This window comes from Oncorhynchus kisutch, linkage group LG15, assembly GCF_002021735.2.
Source record: "Oncorhynchus kisutch isolate 150728-3 linkage group LG15, Okis_V2, whole genome shotgun sequence".
NCBI classification, from domain to species: Eukaryota; Metazoa; Chordata; class Actinopteri; order Salmoniformes; family Salmonidae; genus Oncorhynchus; species Oncorhynchus kisutch.
Window position 1 is genome coordinate 65439120 of NC_034188.2, and position 20433 is coordinate 65459552.

General features: G+C 43.6%; 1 protein-coding gene across 11 annotated transcripts in view; it reads right to left on the reverse strand.

Moving 5' to 3' along the window:
- Positions 1 to 17003, reverse strand: part of LOC109905706 (synergin gamma) — a 45217-nt gene extending 28214 nt beyond the window's left edge. For 4 of the 11 annotated variants that reach the window (XM_031790833.1, XM_031790832.1, XM_031790831.1 and 1 more), the window contains exons 1-10: positions 16923 to 17003; positions 7051 to 7091; positions 5920 to 6056; positions 5083 to 5210; positions 4809 to 4914; positions 4531 to 4645; positions 3654 to 3920; positions 2248 to 2526; positions 421 to 501; positions 60 to 256 (exon numbers count right to left, since the gene is read on the reverse strand). In XM_031790833.1, the coding sequence (XP_031646693.1) occupies positions 60 to 256; positions 421 to 501; positions 2248 to 2526; positions 3654 to 3920; positions 4531 to 4645; positions 4809 to 4914; positions 5083 to 5210; positions 5920 to 6056; positions 7051 to 7091; positions 16923 to 16957 (1386 nt within the window). In that variant the 5' untranslated portion in view covers positions 16958 to 17003. Of the gene's footprint in view, positions 1 to 59; positions 257 to 420; positions 502 to 2247; positions 2724 to 3653; positions 3921 to 4530; positions 4646 to 4808; positions 4915 to 5082; positions 5211 to 5919; positions 6057 to 7050; positions 7092 to 16922 lie in introns of those variants that run through there. The other 7 variants (XM_031790830.1, XM_031790834.1, XM_031790835.1 and 4 more) reach the window with 6 other exon arrangements.
- Positions 17004 to 20433: the final 3430 nt, after the last annotated feature.

Below are 20433 nucleotides of genomic sequence, written 5' to 3' on the forward strand. Positions count from 1 at the left end.
TCTTTCTGTTGTTAATAACTCCGACCCTTTAAAAAACACAAGGTGATGCAAATGCCTACCTGTGCCACACCAATCAGAGCAAGGACTGTGTAGAGCTCCTCCTTGGTCAGCATGCCAGGCGTGGTACGATTGGCTGAGGCCCAGATCTGGCCCAGTGCTTCCCTGGGCAGGCCTGAGGACATCAGGATGGGGTAGAGCTTGGCTGTGTCGATGCCCCCCGGAGTCATGGTGAACTGCAGGACCTTTTTGAACATCTCTGGAAAGGAGAAAGAGAAGGCATAGCAACAGATCAAACATATTACAAAAAGACTGGGTAGAACTAGGAAGTTCTCTGATTTACTTGTTGGAAAGGATCCGAGTAGACACGATAGACCATAATACATAATTGGTAGAAATCTGTTCAAAAACTTAGGCGTTTACCTGGGATGAGGCTGTCGTTGTAGAGCCAGCCTGGTACCATGGGCTGGATGTGCTCTTGTTGAGGGTAACCACCAACACCTGCTGTCAGCAACACAGGGACAGTTAGGTTAGGAGCTGAAGCAGAGACTTAGGGCTGGGTGTACTACCTGCTCTGCATCTCACCAGACCAGAGCCTGCCTGTATAGTATTCTCCACCTGTCTGGAGATCTAAGTAGAAGTGTAATGCTGCTCTGCACTGATTCACTAAGGATGCATCCCAAATGGCACCCTAGTGCATTACCTTTGACCAGGGCCCATATGGATCTGGTCAAAAGTAGTGCACTATAACGGGAATCAGGTGCCATTTGGGATGCCACATCCTAAGCTTCCTGGTGCTTCATACAACTATTCATCTGTCCTTGGACCAGAACCAACTACTCCAACAGCTCCTGAGAGGGAAGAGAGGGTTGGATTTGGGTTGTCAAACAAAATAAATGAGCCTGTCTCTTCAATTCATACTAACATTGATCTAAATCTTCTGTGCAACCATGAGGTCATTTTTTCATTAGTGTACTAGGGTGGAGTTAGTGTAAAAGCAGGTGTAAAAGCAGCTCCTAAAATACACTTAACAAGGTGTATTTGGAGAGGAAGATGCCTCAATGGAAGCCTCAGACTAGTACGTCGAAATGACAAATGTTGACTCAAGCAGCAAATCCTCTCATCAGACCTCTATGATGAGGAACCTCCACATTTCCCTGGGACAGACAGCGAGCGACTGAGGAGAAAGACAAACAAACGAGAGAAAATAGATAGTAGCAGAGTGTCAGAGCGGCTGAGTGGCAGAGCTGCAGAAAGGCTGAGCGGCAGAAAGGCTGAGCGGCAGAAAGGCAGGGCGGCAGAAAGGCAATTGCGGCAGAAAGGCAGGGCGGCAGGAAGGCAGGGCGGCTGAGTTGAAGAAAGGCAGGGCAGCTGAGTGGCAGAGCGGCAGAAAGGCTGGGCGGCAGAGGGGCTGAGTGGCAGAGCGGCAGAAAGGCTGAGCGGCAGAAAGGCTGAGCGGCAGAAAGGCAGGGCGGCAGAAAGGCAGGGCGGCAGAAAGGCTGAGCGGCAGAAAGGCAGGGCGGCAGAAAGGCAGAGTGGCAGAGCGGCAGAAAGGCTGAGCAGCAGAGGGGCTGAGTGGCAGAGCAGCAGAAAGGCAGAGCGGCTGAGTGGCAGAGCAGCAGAAAGGCAGAGCGGCAGGGCAGCAGAAACGCAGAGCGGCTGAGTGGCAGAGCAGCAGAAAGGCAGAGCGGCAGGGCAGCAGAAAGGCAGAGCGGCTGAGTGGCAGAGCAGCAGAAAGGCAGAGCGGCTGAGTGGCAGAGCAGCAGAAAGGCAGAGCGGCTGAGTGGCAGAGCAGCAGAGCGGCTGAGTGGCAGAGCAGCAGAGCGGCAGAGCAGCAGAAAGGCAGAGCGGCAGAGCAGCAGAAAAGCATGACACCGATTCCCTACAGAGCTTTATTTAGGGAATAGGGGCCAAGCAGAAAGATTCCTCAGCTATATAGGAGAGTCCCGAAGCACTTACCCAACAAAACAGGATGAATGACATCAAGAGCTTTTAGGGTTGGTTAGTATGATTTCCATTACAGATAGGACAATCAAGAGAAGCATCAGGGGTAGAGACAGTAAAATCACATTGTCTCAAGTCTTATTAGTCAACGTTGAAGTGTTTGCTGCAAAATAAGAGAGAGGAATCAGGGGCATTCAACCATTCGCTTGAAAAAAACAGGCCCCATGCTCCGCGCTGATTGTGTGTTAATTCTGCAGTGATCGAAGGCGGAGAAAGAGACTGTTAATAAATGGTTTCTTTTCTCACCACCATCACTACTGCTTTGGGGAGGAGGGGGGTCGGCTGCTGGTGAGGGGGCTGTGGGCCCCAGTGCTGGTGCCTCTGGTTGTGGTGTTTCTATAGTGAAAGCAGAACTCAGGTCCCCAGGAGCCTCAGCCCAGTTCCGGGCCTTGGTGCTGGAATGAAACTGGGCCGAGACTGTAGCTCGGTTAGGGGCCAGGGTCCTCTGGGACTTAAAGCTAACCTGGGCCTTCTTTTCAGCCGTTAAATCACACGAGGAGAACAGTTTCTCTTCCAGGGACGGGCCTAGAGAGGTGGGTGAGGAGGAACACAGCTGATTGATATCACAACCATTCATAATGCCTGTTTCTTAGTTCTATTGGCCCCTGCTCAGTAATGAGGGTAGAGCGAATTTGGATTCAACAGAAACTGACCATCATTACTTTACAGCTGTCAGTCAGTGTGCAAATCTCAACTCAGGGACACTTTAAGAGTGTAGAAATGTAGTGCTTCAGCAGCTTCACACATTACATGACAAATATGTTCAACTTCTGCACCTAGGTGGAGCCACTGGCTATTTATTGAATGCTACTGATAGGCTAGGCTATCCCTTTCCAAATCGGTGGCACTGGCAGTATATCAAAGAGCTAGAGCAGTGGTGTCAAACTCATTTTGCCCCAGAGGCCGCATTAGGCCTTCAGCGAGGTCCGGAGGGCCGCACTAAAAATTGTTTGGAATTTTTGATGGTCCATGTCTGTTTAGCTTTCATTTCGGTGATTATAAGCGAGCTGGAAACAGTCAAGAAACTGTAGGAATATAGGTCCATTATAATTTCAACAGTTTCTACCGGGTTTTAGTCATTTAAAAATGACCACCCGCGGACAGGATTGGACACCCTCGCAGGCCGGATCCGGCCGTATGTTTGACACCCCTGTGCTAGAGCAGGTTTGCGCCATCTAATTGGATCATGACAGATGGGAGACAAGTACCAGCTCTGTCTCCTGTCCTCCTGATGTGTTTACTGTCTGTCAGAGTCTTCCATCTCTTCCTCACTAGAACTGGCTTATCAGGGCCTCTGCCAGCCAGAGTGAGCAGTGACAGTCACGTGTTACTGGGAGTATTCTACTAAATGTCAGTACTGATTTTAATGGAGGCAGAACTGGTTGTTGGGTACAGCACTCACACGGTTTACTTTGTAGTGTGCGTTAACTTAAAGGCTGAAGCGATCTGACCATCTGTCGTGCCGTCTGTATGCTTACACACAGTAAACTGACTACAAACCGAGTCTGACGCTAGAGAGCCTTCAACACCACGATGCGGTACGGCTTATTGTCGCATCAGCAGCACTGGTCACAATTTCCACACTGTGTAATTGGTTGATTATGAACACTAAACACTGACTTAAGAGGTTGATGTGAACAAAAAACAGTTACCTTGAAATGCAGATGGGGAGCTGGAGTTCACAGTAGAGTGTTGGGTGGCAGTAAGAATGGACATAGAAGCAGGGAGGGACTGGGGGAAGGGGGCAGAGGAGGGTCTCTGACCAGGACCTGGGTCTAAAGAATGGGGATGGGCCTGGGAGGAGGGGGGGAAGGAGGAAGTAGCGTCTAAGGGACCCTGCATAAAGTCACTAAACTCGTCATCGGGGAAAGCAGGGGGGAGGGATTGAGAGGTGACAGAAGAGTGGGATGGCGATGAGTCTGTAAAAATTGAGAAATAATGATAATGGCAGAACAAGACAACACAGGCTACGATGACGGGAGGTGGACATGGTGCTATAGTAGTGAAACAAAGGCTAGTTTGTGCAGGATCAGAAAATGTATCACACATTTTAAAGATTTTTTTATTTTTAATATGTTTATCATATGAAATAATAAATATGATAATGTCCATAGTTAGTATGAACTAAGGATGTCAGATCAGTTAATACTAAATAAATACGGTGGTTAGTTTGATGTTTGCTAATAGACAACATTCTGTAACGCACAAGGTAATGACAGTGAGAGACACAGTAGGTCAAGTTAAAGATTTTTTTTTAAGTGAAACGTGACAGAAAAACAGAAGATTATGTTGGTCTCCTACAAAGTATGATATCATCTTTGTGAGAGACGGAGGCAGATACATAGGCTGGCATTCACCAGCCTGTCTGTCTGTCTGTGTGTGTGCCTACACCCCAGAGGCAGCCTTATCATTCTCAGGGGAGGCTGTTCAGTCAGGCAGCAGAGGAGAGTGGAGCTGTGTCCTGACTTCTGGAAGACAGATAAGGAGGAAACACAGAGTGAAGGACAATGACTGTACTGATGAGTGTACCTGGCTTCTTGGGGTGTGAGGATGGCGTGGGGTGCATCTTGGCGTCTCTGCTGAACCCGTCCAGGTTGCCTTTGATGGCCTCCAGCGCGTCGTCCCGGCTCGCCCCCATCTGTCCCTGTGGATGGGACAAAGCAGGGCTCAGGAGGGGAATGTGTCTAAACTGACAGCATGGATGCATTCTACATTGCACCACACGTGTCTTTATCGCACTGTGGGAACTGGGACAGAACGAGGGCAGTACTGAGGCAGTAGCCAGGCATGATGATGATGTGGCTCACCTTGGGTTTGACGCTGCTCAGCAGCCTCAGCTTCTGTTTCTGCTCCTCAAACTGCCTCCTCTTCCTGTCCTCCTCCAGCATCCGCTGCTGCTGCTCTAGACGCTTCCTACACAACATAACACATAGAGAGCATACATCTAACACACACTGACCACATAGACAGACAGAACAACATGTAGAGAGAGAAAAGCAGAGGGGAAAGAGAGAGAGCGAGGGAGGGAGAGTAAGGGAGTAAGGGAGAGCAAGACAGACAGAGACAGAGAAAGGCCCTTACTGGTGTTCCTCGGCCATCTGTTTCTGCATGTCGGCAGTGTACTGGGGCCCGGGGCCCCTCATGCTCATGAACTGTGGCTGGCCCATGAACTGCATCCCAGGGGCCTGCATTCCCATGGCCATCCCACCCTGCACAGAATGAACGCACACACACACACAAAGCGGAGGTCTCGTTAGCAATCATAGCATTCAATATTATCACAGCAGTAACAGGAAACCAATGCATTTGTAAAGTGGTTGTCATACAGCAGTCACTGCATAACTACAACCACTTAGACTGGGAAAAATGTGTGCTATTAACACTATGCAATGCAGAGATGTCCTAACATGACAGCAGTGAATGGAGGAAAAGTTGTCATTTGATAAAAGAAAGAGCAAAGAGACCTAGACAAAGGCAGAGGATTTGGTAAGGATGAGGCAATACCCTGCAAAGGGCTCCTTCTTCTAAATGTCTCTCTTATAAAGAGCAGCATTACAGGAGAGATGGTCTTGCCCTTCTTCTTTTGGCTTATTTAAAACCTCAGAGGACCACATTGCCAGTAATGTAAAACAGAGTACCTTCACTCTAGAGTAGGGGTGTCAAACTCATTCCACGGAGGGTCGAGTGTCTGCAGGTTTTTGGTTTTTCCTTTCAATTAAGACCTAGACAACCAGGTCAGGGGAGTTCTTTACTAATTAGTTAAATTAATTGATCAACCAAGTACAAGGGAGGAGTGAAAACCCGCAGACACTCGGCCCTCAGTTGAATGAGTTTGACACGTGCTCTAGAGTAATGAGAGGAATATGTTGTGGCCATTGCCTTCAAATACACACACTCGTTCACGCACACACAACCCACCTGCATAGGCATGGCACCAGGAGGCATCTGGCCTCCGAAGTTCATTCCCATCATTCCTTGCATGTTGGGCTGCATTTGGACTTGAATCATACCAGGGAATCCCTGTTGTTGCTGCTGCTGCTGCATGGGCATCATACCTGGACGAAAACACACAACAAATGTCCAGTCAATCATAAGCTCTGCAAATGGCTATACTGACAAAGGGTTGTTGCAAACCGTAAAGATAACATGTAGTCATTAAAGCGTGAACATGTACTATATAAGTAGAGTTGGCCCAACTGGACTGGAGTGTGCTATTGGAACTCCCCCAGACATAGGCTAGATGAGCATTGTGCCAGTGAATTATTATTGCTAACACATTTCCTGGACAGCGAAGAGTAAACAGAGGCTTGGAAACAACCCAATCTGTTTTGCCTGTGTGAGTGGAGTGCTGTGACAGCTCAGAGTAAAACAGAGGAGTACTAGGGAATAGAACTAGAGAGTGCGTTTGTTTGCACAGATGCTCTGGCTGACAGTCCTCCTGGAGCCTCCACATGATTTACCATATAACGCCCCAACCGGGCTGAATAATGGGTTATGGCTCATCCAAACAAAGTGCTGCATGCATTCTGATGCATATTGAAACATCTAACGACCCCCAACACAGCCACAAGGGTGTGTGTGTGTTTGTTTACCTAATAAACTATCAGGAACAGATAGGACATAAGCCTAGGCCCTATGTATTGTATTTCAAATCAAATGAAATGTATTTATATAGCCTTTCGTGCATCAGCTGATATCTCAAAGTGCTGTACAGAAACCCAGCCTAAAACCCCAAACAGCAAGCAATGCAGGTGTAGAAGCAATATTTGACTGATGGTGTTGTTGATAGTGCACAATGCACATCTGAACTGACTTCACTCTGATAGATAAACATCCGTATGAGTTATTGGTTAGGTCTATTTAGTGAATTCAAAAATGTCTCAAGAAACCAGGGCACATAGGAGAGTGAAGTGCCTGGGGAGATTTGGAAAAGTAGTGCTGACAGGACACGTCACAAATGGCACACTATTCCCTATATAGTGCACAACTGGTCAAAAGTACTGCACTAAATAGGGAGCCATTTGGGTTGTAGAGTGTAGGATGACTCACCTTGTGGCAGTCCCAGGCCCCCTCCAACAGGATAAATAAAACTGCAGGAGAGAAGGAAAAACACAGGTCAATAACACAGCTAGAGACAAGCCTAAAGGGAAGACTAATGGAGAACATCTAGGCTGAAATCATTCAACTGTCACTCATATAGGTTCAGAGATGTTAGAAATCAAACTGGATGGACAACAGAAATAGAGGAAGGACTGAAAACAAACTAAATATAACTATTGTAAAAATGGATTGTCAATAAAGTGTGTATAATATGTATAAACTGAAGGTAGTGTTATTGTTTATTCGTTTACTCCAATTGGGGGAGGGGTAGTAAGGTTTGGGGAATAATAAAGGAATATTTTTTTTAATGTGTGCATATATATATATATATATATATATTATATATATATACATACATACAGTTGGAAGTCGGAAGTTTACATACAGGTTGGAGTCATTAAAACTCGTTTTTCAACCACTCTACAAATTTCTAGTTAACAAACTATAGTTTTGGTAAGTCGGTTAGGACATCTACTTTGTGCATGACACAAGTAATTTTTCCAACAATTGTTTACAGACAGATGATTTCATTTATAATTCACTGTATCACAATTCCAGTGGGTCAGAAGTTTACATACACCAAGTTGACTGTGTCTTTAAACAGTTTGGAAAATTCCAGAAAATTATGTCATGGCTTTAGAAGCTTCTGATAGGCTAATTGACATCCTTTGAGTCAATTGGAGGTGTACCTGTGGATGTATTTCAAGGCCTACCTTCAAACTCAGTGCCTCTTTGTTTGACATTATGGGAAAATCAAAAGAAATCAGCCAAGACCTCAGAAACAAAATGGTAGACCTCCACAAGTCTTGTTCATCCTTGGGAGACATTTCCAAACGCCTGAAGGTACCACGTTCATCTGTACAAATACTGACTCAGTTACACCAGCTCTGTCAGGAGGAATGAGCCAAAATTCACCCAACTTATTGTGGGAAACTTGTGGAAGGCTACCCGAAACGTTTGACCAAAGTTAAACAATTTATAAGGCAATGCTACCAATACTAATTGAGTGTATGTAAACTTCTGACCCACTGGGAATGTGATGAAAGAAATAAAAGCTGAAATAAATCATTCCCTCTACTATTATTCTGACATTTCACATTCTTAAAATAAAGTGGTGATTCTAACTGACCTAAGACAGGGAATTTTTACTAGGATTAAATGTAAGGAATTGTGAAACTGAGTTTAAATGTATTTGGCTACGATGTATGCAAACGCACTTCAACTGTATATATATATATATATATATATATATATATATATATATATATATAGGTATGTATGTATATGAATATATATATATTTACCCCCAAAATATATGGGGGATTGTAAATTACATTGATGGAAGCAACAATCTATCCTCAATGTTAAAGCTGATCCACCCCCTAAAAAACTATAAATAAACAAAAACTGTCTCTCATAATAGGCTATGGCATAAAGCTAGGAAAGATTGAGCTATTCATCAAATATCATTCAGCAAATGGATCATTATCAGTTCATACACCAATCATTTGTCAGACTTTAGGCAATGTGACACAATAGCTATCATTTTAATCATTCACGTTACAAAGCATTACCAAAACTGGAGATTGGATATTTCCTTACAATGGCACAGAGACCATTGTAAGGAAGTAAAATAATAAACATGCAACTGTATGGTGATGTGGCAGCACCTAGCCTCCCTTTCTCTGTTCCGTCTTTTTATTTCGGACACTTTTCTGTTCGGCTAGGCAGCCTGGACTTCAGTGTGACCCTTACTGTTCTAGCTCACCACGTTCCATGGAATGCATGAATGAATATTGCATTGATTGCGAGGACTAAACTTGACAGGCAGGAAGAAAAATGTATCAAATAACACTTGGCTGTTGCTCAGAACAACATTTATCGATCAGGGAATGAGTTCCTCTGACAACAGCCATTACGGAATACTTCTCCTAGTGTATCCGTGCTCTAATTTGCCATAATGGTTAAGTAATAACAGCCAGACATATGGTTTTAATGGGATGCACATCAGTGGTTGTTTCATGTGCTGTAATTGATGGAGACTATGTCTAGATCATGATGCGGCAGGGAAATTCAGACAGACAGGAATCTATAGAAACTTTTTTACCTATAGAAACACAAAATGTAGGCTAGATTCTAAGAGTAGACAGTCAGAGAATGAGGTAAGAGACAGAGGGATAAAGAGTGAACAAGGCCAGCTTGGCACTATGACGCAGTCTGCTTCTTCTCTGACGCCTCCTCTCATTGGTTCTGTGGTCACACTGATGCTGAGTTCGCGCCCAGGCTCTGTCGCAGCCGGCCACGACCGGGATGTCCGTGGGGCGACGCACAATTGGCCTAGTGTCGTCCGGGTTAGGGAGGCCGGTAGGGATATCCTTGTCTCATCGCGCACCAGCGACTCCTGTGGCGGGCCGGGCGCAGTGTGCGCTAACCAAGGTCGCCAGGTGCACGGTGTTTCCTCCGACACATTGGTGCGGCTGGCTATCGTGTTTGGCCACGCAATCGTGGGCGAACAGGGAATACAGGAGCGGACTAAGTACACACCCTTGAGGGGCCCCAGTGTTAAGGATCAGCGTGGCAGAGTCTTGTTGCCTACTCTTACCACCTGGGGGCAGCCAGTCAGGAAGTCCAGGATCCAGATGCAGAGGGAGGTATTCAGTTCCAGTGTCCTTAGCTTAGTGATGAGCTTCGTGGGCACTATGGTGTTGAACGCTGAGCTGTAGTCGATGACCAGCATTCTCACATAGCTGTTCCTTTTGTCCAGGTGAGAAAAGGCAGTGTTGAATGCCATTGAGATTGCGTCATCTGTGAATCTGTTGGGGCGGTATGTGAATTGGAGTGGGTCTAGGGTGTCCGGGAGGATGCTGTTGATGTGAGCCATGACCAGCCTTTCAAAGTACTTCATGGCTACCGACGTGAGTGCCACAGGGCGGTAATCATTTAGGCAGGTTACCTTCGCTTCCTTGGGCACAGGGACTATGGTGGTCTGCTTGAACCATGTAAGTATTACAGACTCAGTCAGGGAGAGGTTGTGAATGTCCGTGAAGACACTTGACAGTTGGTCCACGCATGCTTTGAGTATACGTCCTGGTAATCCGTCTGGCCCAGTGGCTTTGTGAATGTTGACCTGTTTAAAGGTTTTGTTCACATCGGCTACCGAGAGCATTATCACACAGTCATCCAGAACAGATGGTGCTTTCGTGTATGCTTCAGTGTTGCTTGCCTCGAAGTGAGCATAAAAGGCATCTAGCCTGTCTGGTAGGCTCGCATCACTGGGCAGCTCGCATCTGGGTTTCCCTTTGTAGTCTGTAATAGTTTTCAAGCCCTGTCACATCCAACGAGCGTCAGAGCTGGTGTAGTAGGATTCAATCTTAATCCTGTATTGACACTTTGCTTGTTTGATGGTTCGTCTGAGGGCATAGCGGGATTCCTTATAAGCGTCCAGATTAGTCTCCCGCTCCTTGAAAGCGGCAGCTCTTGACTTTAGCTTGATGCGGATGTTGCCTGTAATCCATGGCTTCTGGTTGGGATATGTTTTGACGTCATTGATGCACTTATTGATGAAGCCGATGACTGAGGTGGTGTATTCTTCAATGCCATTGGATGAATCCCAGAACATATTCCAGTCTGTTTTCTAACAATTGCTAGTAAAACAGTCCTGTAGCTACGAATAATACAGATGAGAACTCTCTTGGTAGATAGTGTGGTCAACAACTTAACATAAGGTACTCTACCTCAGGCGAGCAATACCTCGAGACTTCCTTAATATTAGACATCACGCACCAGCTGTTATTGACAAAAAGACACACCCTCCTACCCCTCGTCTTACCAGAGGTAGCGTCTCTGTTCTGCCGGTGCATGGAAAATCCCGCCAGTTCTATATTGTCTGCTTCTTCGTCCAGCCACGTCTCCGCGAAACATAAGATGTTACAGTTTTAATGTCCCGTTGGTAGGATAATCTTAATAGTAGGTCATCAATTTATTTTATAACGATTGTACGTTAGCAAGGAGAATGGAAGGCATTGGGAGCATATTCGCTTGCCTCCGGCTTCTCAGAAGGATTCTCTATCTGTGTGTCCTTTCCCGGCGTCTTTTCTTCACGCAAAAGGCGTGGATCTGGGCCCGTTCCAGTGAAAGCACGATATCCTCCTCGTCAGACTCGTTAAAGGAAAATGTTCTTCCAGTCCGCGGTGAGAAATCGCTTTTCTGATGTCCAGAAGCTATTTTCGGTCATAAGAGACGGTAGCAGCAACATTATGTACACAATACGTTAAAAAATAAGTTACACAAAATGCAAAAAAAATTGCAGAATTGCGCAATTCGTTGGGAGAATGTAAAACGTCAGCCATGTTCCTCGGCGCCATCTTTTCTTTTCTTAGAAAAGTAGTGCACTGCATAGATGATAGGGTGCCATTTGGGACATAACATCAGTGCTATGCCAGGCAGCAGGGCCAATGAAGAGTAGATTCATGCCTCTGGCTCCTGTTGACAGCCTGGTATCAGGATGGGTTTCATTATTTCCAGGCTTGCTGCCAGCACATCGACTGCCTGCTCCTCTTCCCTGGCTCAGTGTGCCACATTCTGTCATCAAGTAGCATGCCTACACCACACACTATCAGTCATACACAACACAGTAGAACTATACACAGCTAGCCCCGGTCACGTTCGCTGATCTGAGACCACTCTTCTTGAACTGCACTGTTGATTTTTTTTCTTTGATTTATTTCACCTTTATTTAACCAAGTAGGCTAGCTGAGAACAAGTTCTCATTTGCAACTGCGACCTGGCCAAGATAAAGCATAGCAGTGTGAACAGACAACACAGAGTTACACATGGAGTAAACAATTAACAAGTCAATAACACAGTAGAAAAAAAAAGAGAGTCTATATACATTGTGTGCAAAAGGCATGAGGAGGTAGGCGAATAATTACAATTTTGCAGATTAACACTGGAGTGATAAATTATCAGATGGTCATGTGCAGGTAGAGATATAGGTGTGCAAAAGAGCAGAAAAATAAATAAATATCAACAGTATGGGGATGAGGTAGGTAAAATTGGGTTGGCTATTTACCGTTAGACTATGTACAGCTGCTGCGATCGGTTAGCTGCTCAGATAGCAGATGTTTGAAGTTGGTGAGGGAGATAAAAGTCTCCAACTTCAGCGATTTTTGCAATTCGTTCCAGTCACAGGCAGCAGAGAACTGGAATGAAAGGCGGCCAAATGAGGTGTTGGCTTTAGGGATGATCAGTGAGATACACCTGCTGGAGCGCGTGCTACGGGTGGGTGTTGCCATCGTGACCAGTGAACTGAGATAAGGCGGAGCTTTACCTAGCATGGACTTGTAGATGACCTGGAGCCAGTGGGTCTGGCGACGAATATGTAGAGAGGGCCAGCCGACTAGGGGCATACAGGTCGCAGTGGTGGGTGGTACAAGGTGCTTTAGTAACAAAACGGATGGCACTGTGATAAACTGCATCCAGTTTGCTGAGTAGAGTGTTGGAAGCTATTTTGTAGATGACATCGCCGAAGTCGAGGATCGGTAGGATACTCAGTTTTACTAGGGTAAGTTTGGCGGCGTGAGTGAAAGAGGCTTTGTTGCGGAATAGAAAGCCTGTAAGTAAGAATTTCATGGTAAAGTCAACAAATAAAGTTTGATTTGATTCTATAGACTCCTCACTAATAGGGAAGGGGGAGAGGCCTGAGAAAGTCTTCTCTACAGATCTTAGGTTTCAATATGGATGAGTTCAGCTGCTCAGCACTCTAAATCAGCACTTCACCTATATCTGACCCCCACCAATGGTCTTAAAGTACACCAATGCCAGGACAAGAAATGTCTCCAGAACATTTGTTAGCCAGAGACAAACATCATCTGTTATTTTCTATGAGACCATATGTGAGATAGGCTACTCTGGCCAGGCTAATCTGTAAACCTAATCTTAAACTATTTGGTTTCCTCAGCTGCAGTATCTGTATCACCTGGCTGGTCGGGTTCAGAGGCATGTAGCAGGCAGACATTCATTATTCACACTGCTCAGCTCAGGCCCAAGCTGGTGATGAAAAAGTCATGAGGCTAGCCTTTTCATCTCCACTGTAGGATGAGCTGCTGCTTCACCAATATCAACAGGCTCATGCAGGAGTCAGCAGGACTCAAGATTTAACTAAATATTTACCATTTATCTTAGACCTCTACACCAATCACTAATAACTGAGAGGAGATTTAAAACCATGGCCTTATTTCACTACAACAGCTCAGCTCAGCTCAGATTTAACACTTGAACTGCCTGGCCTTTCAGCCTAGAAGTACGCTGGTGATTCGCTGATCCACCTCTACGCAGAAAACACCATTCTGTATACATCTGGCCCTTCTTTGGACACAAACCTCCAAATGAGCTTCAATGCCATGCAACACTCCTTCCGTGGCCTCCAACTGCTCTTAAATGCTAGTAAAACTAAGGGCAGCTCTTCAACCAATTGCTGCCCACACCTGCCCGCCCGACTAGCATCACTACTCTGGACGGTTCTGACTTAAAATGTGGACAACTACAAATACCTAGGTTAGACTGTAAACTCTCCTTCCAGACTCACATTAAGCATCTCCAATCCAAAATTAAATCTAGAATCGGCTTCCTATTTCGCAACAAAGCCTCCTTCACTCATGCTGCCAAACATACCCTCATAAAACTGACTATCCTACCGATTCTTGACTTTGCGATGTCATTTACAAAATAGCCCACCACACTCTACTCAGGAAACTGGATGTAGTCTATCACAGTGCCATTTGTTTTGTCACCAAAGTGCCATATACTACCCACCACTGCGACCTGTATGCTCTCGTTGGCTGGTCCTCACTACATATTTGTCTATAAGTCTTTGCTAGGTAAAGCCACACCTTATCTCAGCTCACTGGTCACCATAGCAACACCCACCCGTAGCACACGGTCCAGCAGGTATATTTCACTGGTCATCCCCAAAGCCAACACTCCCTTTGGCCGCCTTTCCTTCCAGTTCTCTGGTGCCAATGACTGAAACAAATAGCAAAAATCACTGAAGCTGGAGTCTTATATCTCCCTCTCTAACTTTAAGGATCAGCTGTCAGAGCAGCTAACCGACCACTGTACTTGTACACAGCCAATCTGTAAATAGCACACCCAACTACCTCATCCCCATATTGTTATTTATCCTCTTGCTCTTTTGCACCCCAGAATCTCTACTTGCACATCGTCATCTGCACATCTATCACTCCAGTGTTAACGCTAAATTGTAATTATTTCACCTCTATGTCTTATTTATTGCCTTACCTCCCTACTCTTCTATATTTGCACACACCGTACATAGATTTTTCTATTGTGTTATTGACTGTACGCTTGTTTATGTGTAACTCTGTGTTGTTGTCTTTGTCGCACTGCTTTGCTTTATCTTGGCCAGGTCGCAGTTGTAAATGAGTTTTTAAACACACTAGAGAACGTTGAGAACTTAACTGGGCATCCCTTTTAGGATATTCATCAGATTCATATCAAGCACCTAGACTTGAATAATAGCGCATAAACAATTGTAAAGCATGAATTGCATGAAGAAATATTGGTGAAAATATATGACTAAATATAACAATTAAAAAAACGCCTAAAGTAAATTTGACACTTCCAGCCAATGCCACATTAACATTTTAAAAGTCTAATAAATACATTTCATATATGCATTCGGAAGAATAATCATTTGATTGTGCTTTTAAAGGTCTTAGGTAACATTAGAAAACTAAAAAACTATTATTTCAAAGAACATAATAGCATTTTCATTAGTTTGTTATTTTAGGCTATAAGTAAGTCCATCACAAAGAAGTCTATTATATATTTTTTTGGTAGGTCTATAGAAACATTGCAGAAATAAGAAAAAGTATTTAAAAGAAAATAGAATAGCATATTTTACATTTATTATGTTACTAGTCTTTGCTTAGTTGCCAGAGCAATGTTGAACACATGGACAACACAAATATTCTTGGAAAAAGTGACATTCGAAAATAGAGCTGCACCTCTTGAATTGAGAGTTATTTGACAAAGGTGTCATAGAAACTGCAGAATATGTCTTTCTGATACTATATAGAAAGCAAAAAAAAATTACACACATGTGACTCTGAAGATGCACCCACCCATCTCTTCATTGTACAATTTGACAACTGATAATATCATCACTCAGACTATTGTCAATTTAATCTTGTCTATAGGCTATGTCTATAGGCTAACTCGTATTGTGCGTGAAATTAGTTTTGGTATAGTTTAGGTGTAGCTTCGATGGGCCGGTTACGCGGGCTGACTGGCATCGTTTGTTTCCCCTTGCTCGTCAACTTGGATAGCCACGGACAAGTTTAGCATTATTCTCAAGGCCTAGTGCAGCACATAGAATGTTTTCGTTTCCCTTACAATAAATGTGATTAATAATATAGTTAAATAAATAAATCAGTACTGTAACAGCTTCTTTTTAGCAAAGTAAAACATCAAAAGAAAATTAAATTAACCTGCTGTGCCCGGTCAAATTATTTGCCATAAACATGAGCGCCAACGCTGATAAATAGGCGTAACACAAACTCATCATTACAATATTGTCTTTCTAAATTAAATCGACCTCTTCACCCTCCTTATCATTCAGTTAGGGCTAATTTTTAAATAAATTGTGAAGTAATGTGCACAATTATCGCCCATTCATCCAGTAAGGAGAGATACGCATTAGCGCCTGGGTGGGTACCAACATTCTACAGTGCATTGTCTCGGCATGTAAAGTTAAAAAACAAAATCAAACATCAGTGTTTGTTGGCCTATGGTGGTTATAGTGTTAAGACATGAATGATAGAGCTGAATGACTGAACTACAATAGATGTATTATAATATCAGACCAGAAGCAAAGATCAGAAAAGCAACGTTTTTAGTCTGAGCATGGATTTATCTTTCATGGGGGAGATCTATGCTATAAGCAGGTGAGAGGAGATCATGATCAAGCCTAGATTTGGCCACTGAAAGTATAAGGCCATGGCAGCTTGCACGTCATGTCATCCCACATCTGATCAAACATCAACTTTGTCCAGGAAGATTCACCATGGCAGCACAGGTTAGCTGCTTTAGTGCTTGAACATTTAGGGATAACATCTCATGGGATTTGACCTCGGTTTTTTACGAGTTCCCAGTTGTCTTGAAAGCACCATCACCATTGAAGGAGGTTGGAGAGAATGTGTGGATGCTCCGATGTAACGTTAGTTGCTACCTTATTAACTCGGGCTATATGTTATCTCACCACCTTGTCAGCTCAATCCAACAATCTGAAAATCACAGTGTGTTTAGGTATCGAATCATCTTAGCACAGTTATGGACTGGCAGGCTGTTTGCACAAGCTAGTTAGCGTTACAGTAACGTTAGCTAGCAAACAACATCTGACAACTCAGCTGACCTGGCTACTAGCTAACGTTAGCTGGATGGCTAGTTAGAAAACTACATTACCGTGCTGCAAATACGCCTTACATCAGCTATAACACATTGTTCATGTTATTATTGGCTATTATTATTCGACAGCCAGCAAAGATGTGACACAGTACAGCTACCGTTAGCACTTCACCAAAGCTACATTCCTATGATAGTTAGCTAATTTAGGTAAGGTAACATTATTAGCTGTCTGGCTAGCCTGTCTCGCCTTCCAGAAACGCTCATTCTTCACTCGCTATTCCGTGTGTAAATAGAATTTTCGAACAATTTAAACCACTGCGGTCAAGTGCAGAATACCGTCAGACAAATAATTTACTCGTTTTTTTTTTTTTTTTTTACACACATAAAATAAGTACCTGCCACCTCCCCCAGATCCTGGCCGTAACGCCATCTTGATAACAGTGGTCTGTGACAACAACAAAAAATTGTCGGCAGTGACGGATCTTCCGGGTCATAGTTTTTTCTTCTCCACAAGATGTCGCTGTTGTGCTTCTGTCAAACTCAAAATGTTTAGCCTTGCATCCATGGAACATGATGCCAAGGCTCTTGGCAGGTTTACCGTAAGTGTCAATTGTGTACCTGTCTTCATTATATGGAGAAGATGCTTCTCATATCATGAAGGGTCTAGTAGAAATAATTAAAATCACAAGACTAAACTTATCAAATAGTCCCACATTTCTCAGTTATTTTAGATTTGAGATAAATTAATTTCACTAAGTCACTGTTGATGATTAATTGTCCTAGGTCTGTTCCGTATCACTGACATTATAACCCTCTCCTGGGCTGGATTGGATTAAACCTGCCTATGCAAGGTTTGCAATATGTGTGTTTTACATAAATACTGTCAGTTCAACACATGCATCAATCATGGTGTTTTTTTCAGTCGCTCAAACACTGATTTTATTTGATTACATGGGAAAAGTTATCTTCATGGGTATGTCTACTGCACATGAGTTCAATTGACTTGACCCCTCAGTTTTACTAATTGATAAGATTAAATTTCCCTAATACAGATGTAGGATCTTAATTTGATCAACCTGTTGCAGGAGAACTTTCCTGCCATGGAGGACATTTTAAACATTTCGTTTATTTGAGGTTTAAAAAGGTTTCTGAAGTTTGTAATTTCCACTTTGACATTTCATACTTTATTTTCCCTTTAGAAATGTTTTATCAACCCCTACAAAAAATGTTCATTAAATATAATCCACATAATAATGAACATTTCCTGTTGCTGCATTATTTATTTTTTTGATGTAGCAAACTGGCTCAAATTAATGTCCTACATCTGTATAACTGTTATCAGCATGTCAAATAAACAGATATTCTTTACAGATTGTTGTATTTCATGGCACCTGCTTTTGTCCCATGAAGGATTTGTCTAACATTTATACAGGATGAATGAGGTATTGAGGCTATTTTGTGGCCCCTCACATAAATGTTTTCAGCAAGCATCTTCGTTGTTGCACCAGGTAGAGTTACAAGGAAGAGCCCTTCTCCCATTGTTCTGTGGGTGTTGTTGTGAAAGATTTACAGTTTAATGAGGGTAGGGTGAGGCATAAAATGACAGGCTCCTCTGCTATCCATCACCCGGTCTGCCTCATACCCAGCCTCTGCCCCGGATCTATTCAATAGATACGTTCACAGTCATATCCACAGAAAGAAAGAGCAAAGCCACCAACTAGAATTGACTGCATTTATATCATTTTTACTCTAAATGCATCTGATGCTTTCAGTAGTTCACAGTTCAGGGTAGATCCTGATTGTGTAGAATAATCCCCAGATATGCAAAGAAGGATATTGCATATTTATACCTTTCTGTATACCAGTGTGCATCCACATTGGCATACTGTACTTTCTGACAGAAACTACCATTGCTAGGATACAAATTGCTACAGGTAAATGACTGCACTACAAATATAAACAAATGACTTAACCCCTCAGTCCACATTGAATCCATATTAGTACACTGACACATGGCTAATGACACAAATTTAACTGATACTTGGTGCAATACATTCTTTGAAATAAAATACTAACTACTCTTTACTAAACTCTTATTACAGATACACTTATTAGCAGTTGTCCTATCCTGTGATTTGTTTTATTGTGAAGTGCTGATTTATATAATATATTTTGAAGTAATTTAACTTTGTTTGCTACTTTTTGCTCCTTGTGAATCTCCTCAGCAGCTCCTCATCAGTCTCCTCAGTCCCTCCTACACAGCTCTTTGAATCCATTCACAGGCCTTAAAGAGAGCATGGGTCTCCTACCCTGCTGGGAACCAAGAGTTTAGCTGGAGGCCGGCAGAGTCAGGCAGGTCCCCCTACTGTGGAGCTGCCTGGGCAGGCTGTGGGCAGGCAGACCCCAGAAGTAGCCCTGTGAGAGAGGTGGACATTAACCAAGGCCCACTCTGGGCATCCCACCATTCTCCATAAATCATTAACCTCTTCAGCACCAGGCCAGTGACAGCATCAGCATGACAACTGCAATCTGTCAGGATCCTTCTGTACTGTATATGATCTGTCTCTGACAGGAGAAGACGAGATGAGACACATCTCATTTACTATCCATTTAGGAACAATGGGCCAAAAACAGCCCTCATTCTTATTCTGCCTTATTCCTCTGATGGCCTGCTAGTAAGATTGATTCCCTCAGGCTGTGAAAGGACTCCCTATTGGACTTATGTATCCTTTAACAATGTAATGTATCACATTGGATGGTTTATGGCCTACTGGATAAGATAATTTGTTGATATTTGTAGGGCAGTAATTTACTTGGAGCAATTTGTATCCTGGGAATGGTTATTTCTGTCAGAAAGTTTAGTATAAGCTACTCTGACAATAACTCTCAGAAGTATAGCACTTACGTAGCTCTATTGACTGTTTGTTTATCCACTTCAGTTGTGTTGTCTCCTGTGTTTATGATACACAATTGTCAGGCTCTCAACTAAATTATGGCTTATAATAGATAGACCATCTTCCAGGAGAATTTGTCCCACTTTTTCCATGTTAATTGATCCCTTTGTGTTGACCTGGACAACTACTTTTTCATTCAGTATGGCATAAGGGGTTATATACTTGCACGCTGAAGGCAATAAAGTAATTCCACAACAATGACTAAGCAGGTTACATCCATTTACAGTACTAGACACTTTTTTACTTGAAGTATGAATTTCTGTCAGTTTAATTGCTAAGACAAATTACTGCATATGAATTATATGCAGAGGAATAAAGGAGATAAAATGGTTTAAAAATATCACAAAAGCAAAAGAGTTTTCAAACGTAATCTGAACCTACAACAACAAGGAATTGCATTGAAATGCGTATGTAAGAAAGAACCAAAGGCCTCCTATACTGTCTATACTTGTCAAACTACATCTCTGTAGGTGGTAGTGAGGGAGATGTACGGTGAAGGGCTATGATTGTTCTAATTCAGGCCTGTCTGAGAACAGAAGCACAACAGAGGAGCTCTCTCTCAGTCAGATCAAGGGCTTTGATGGAAGACGCCTCTATCAAAGCTGCTGTATACATGTGTATGTACTTCTCCATGGAGGGCCGGCCGGTGGGCCTGAACTCTGTTCGCTGTGGCCAATTAGCCCTGGTGGAGAGTGGCCTCCTGACCCATAACCCCTGCTGGGCAGTCTTATCCATTAACCTCTTGGGCCTCAGCTGGAGTTGATGTAGTACCCATTCTTTTGGGACTGCTAAACACACGGCCACATTCACCCTGCCGCTTCCACTTTCCGTCCCTTTGTCCAATCCCTCTGTTCCCCACGTGTCCATCTCGCTCCTTGCGTTGACCTCTGGGTCCCCACTGGAAATTAAGATTCACTCCTCTCTCTTGGCAATACACCGGTGAACAAGTGTA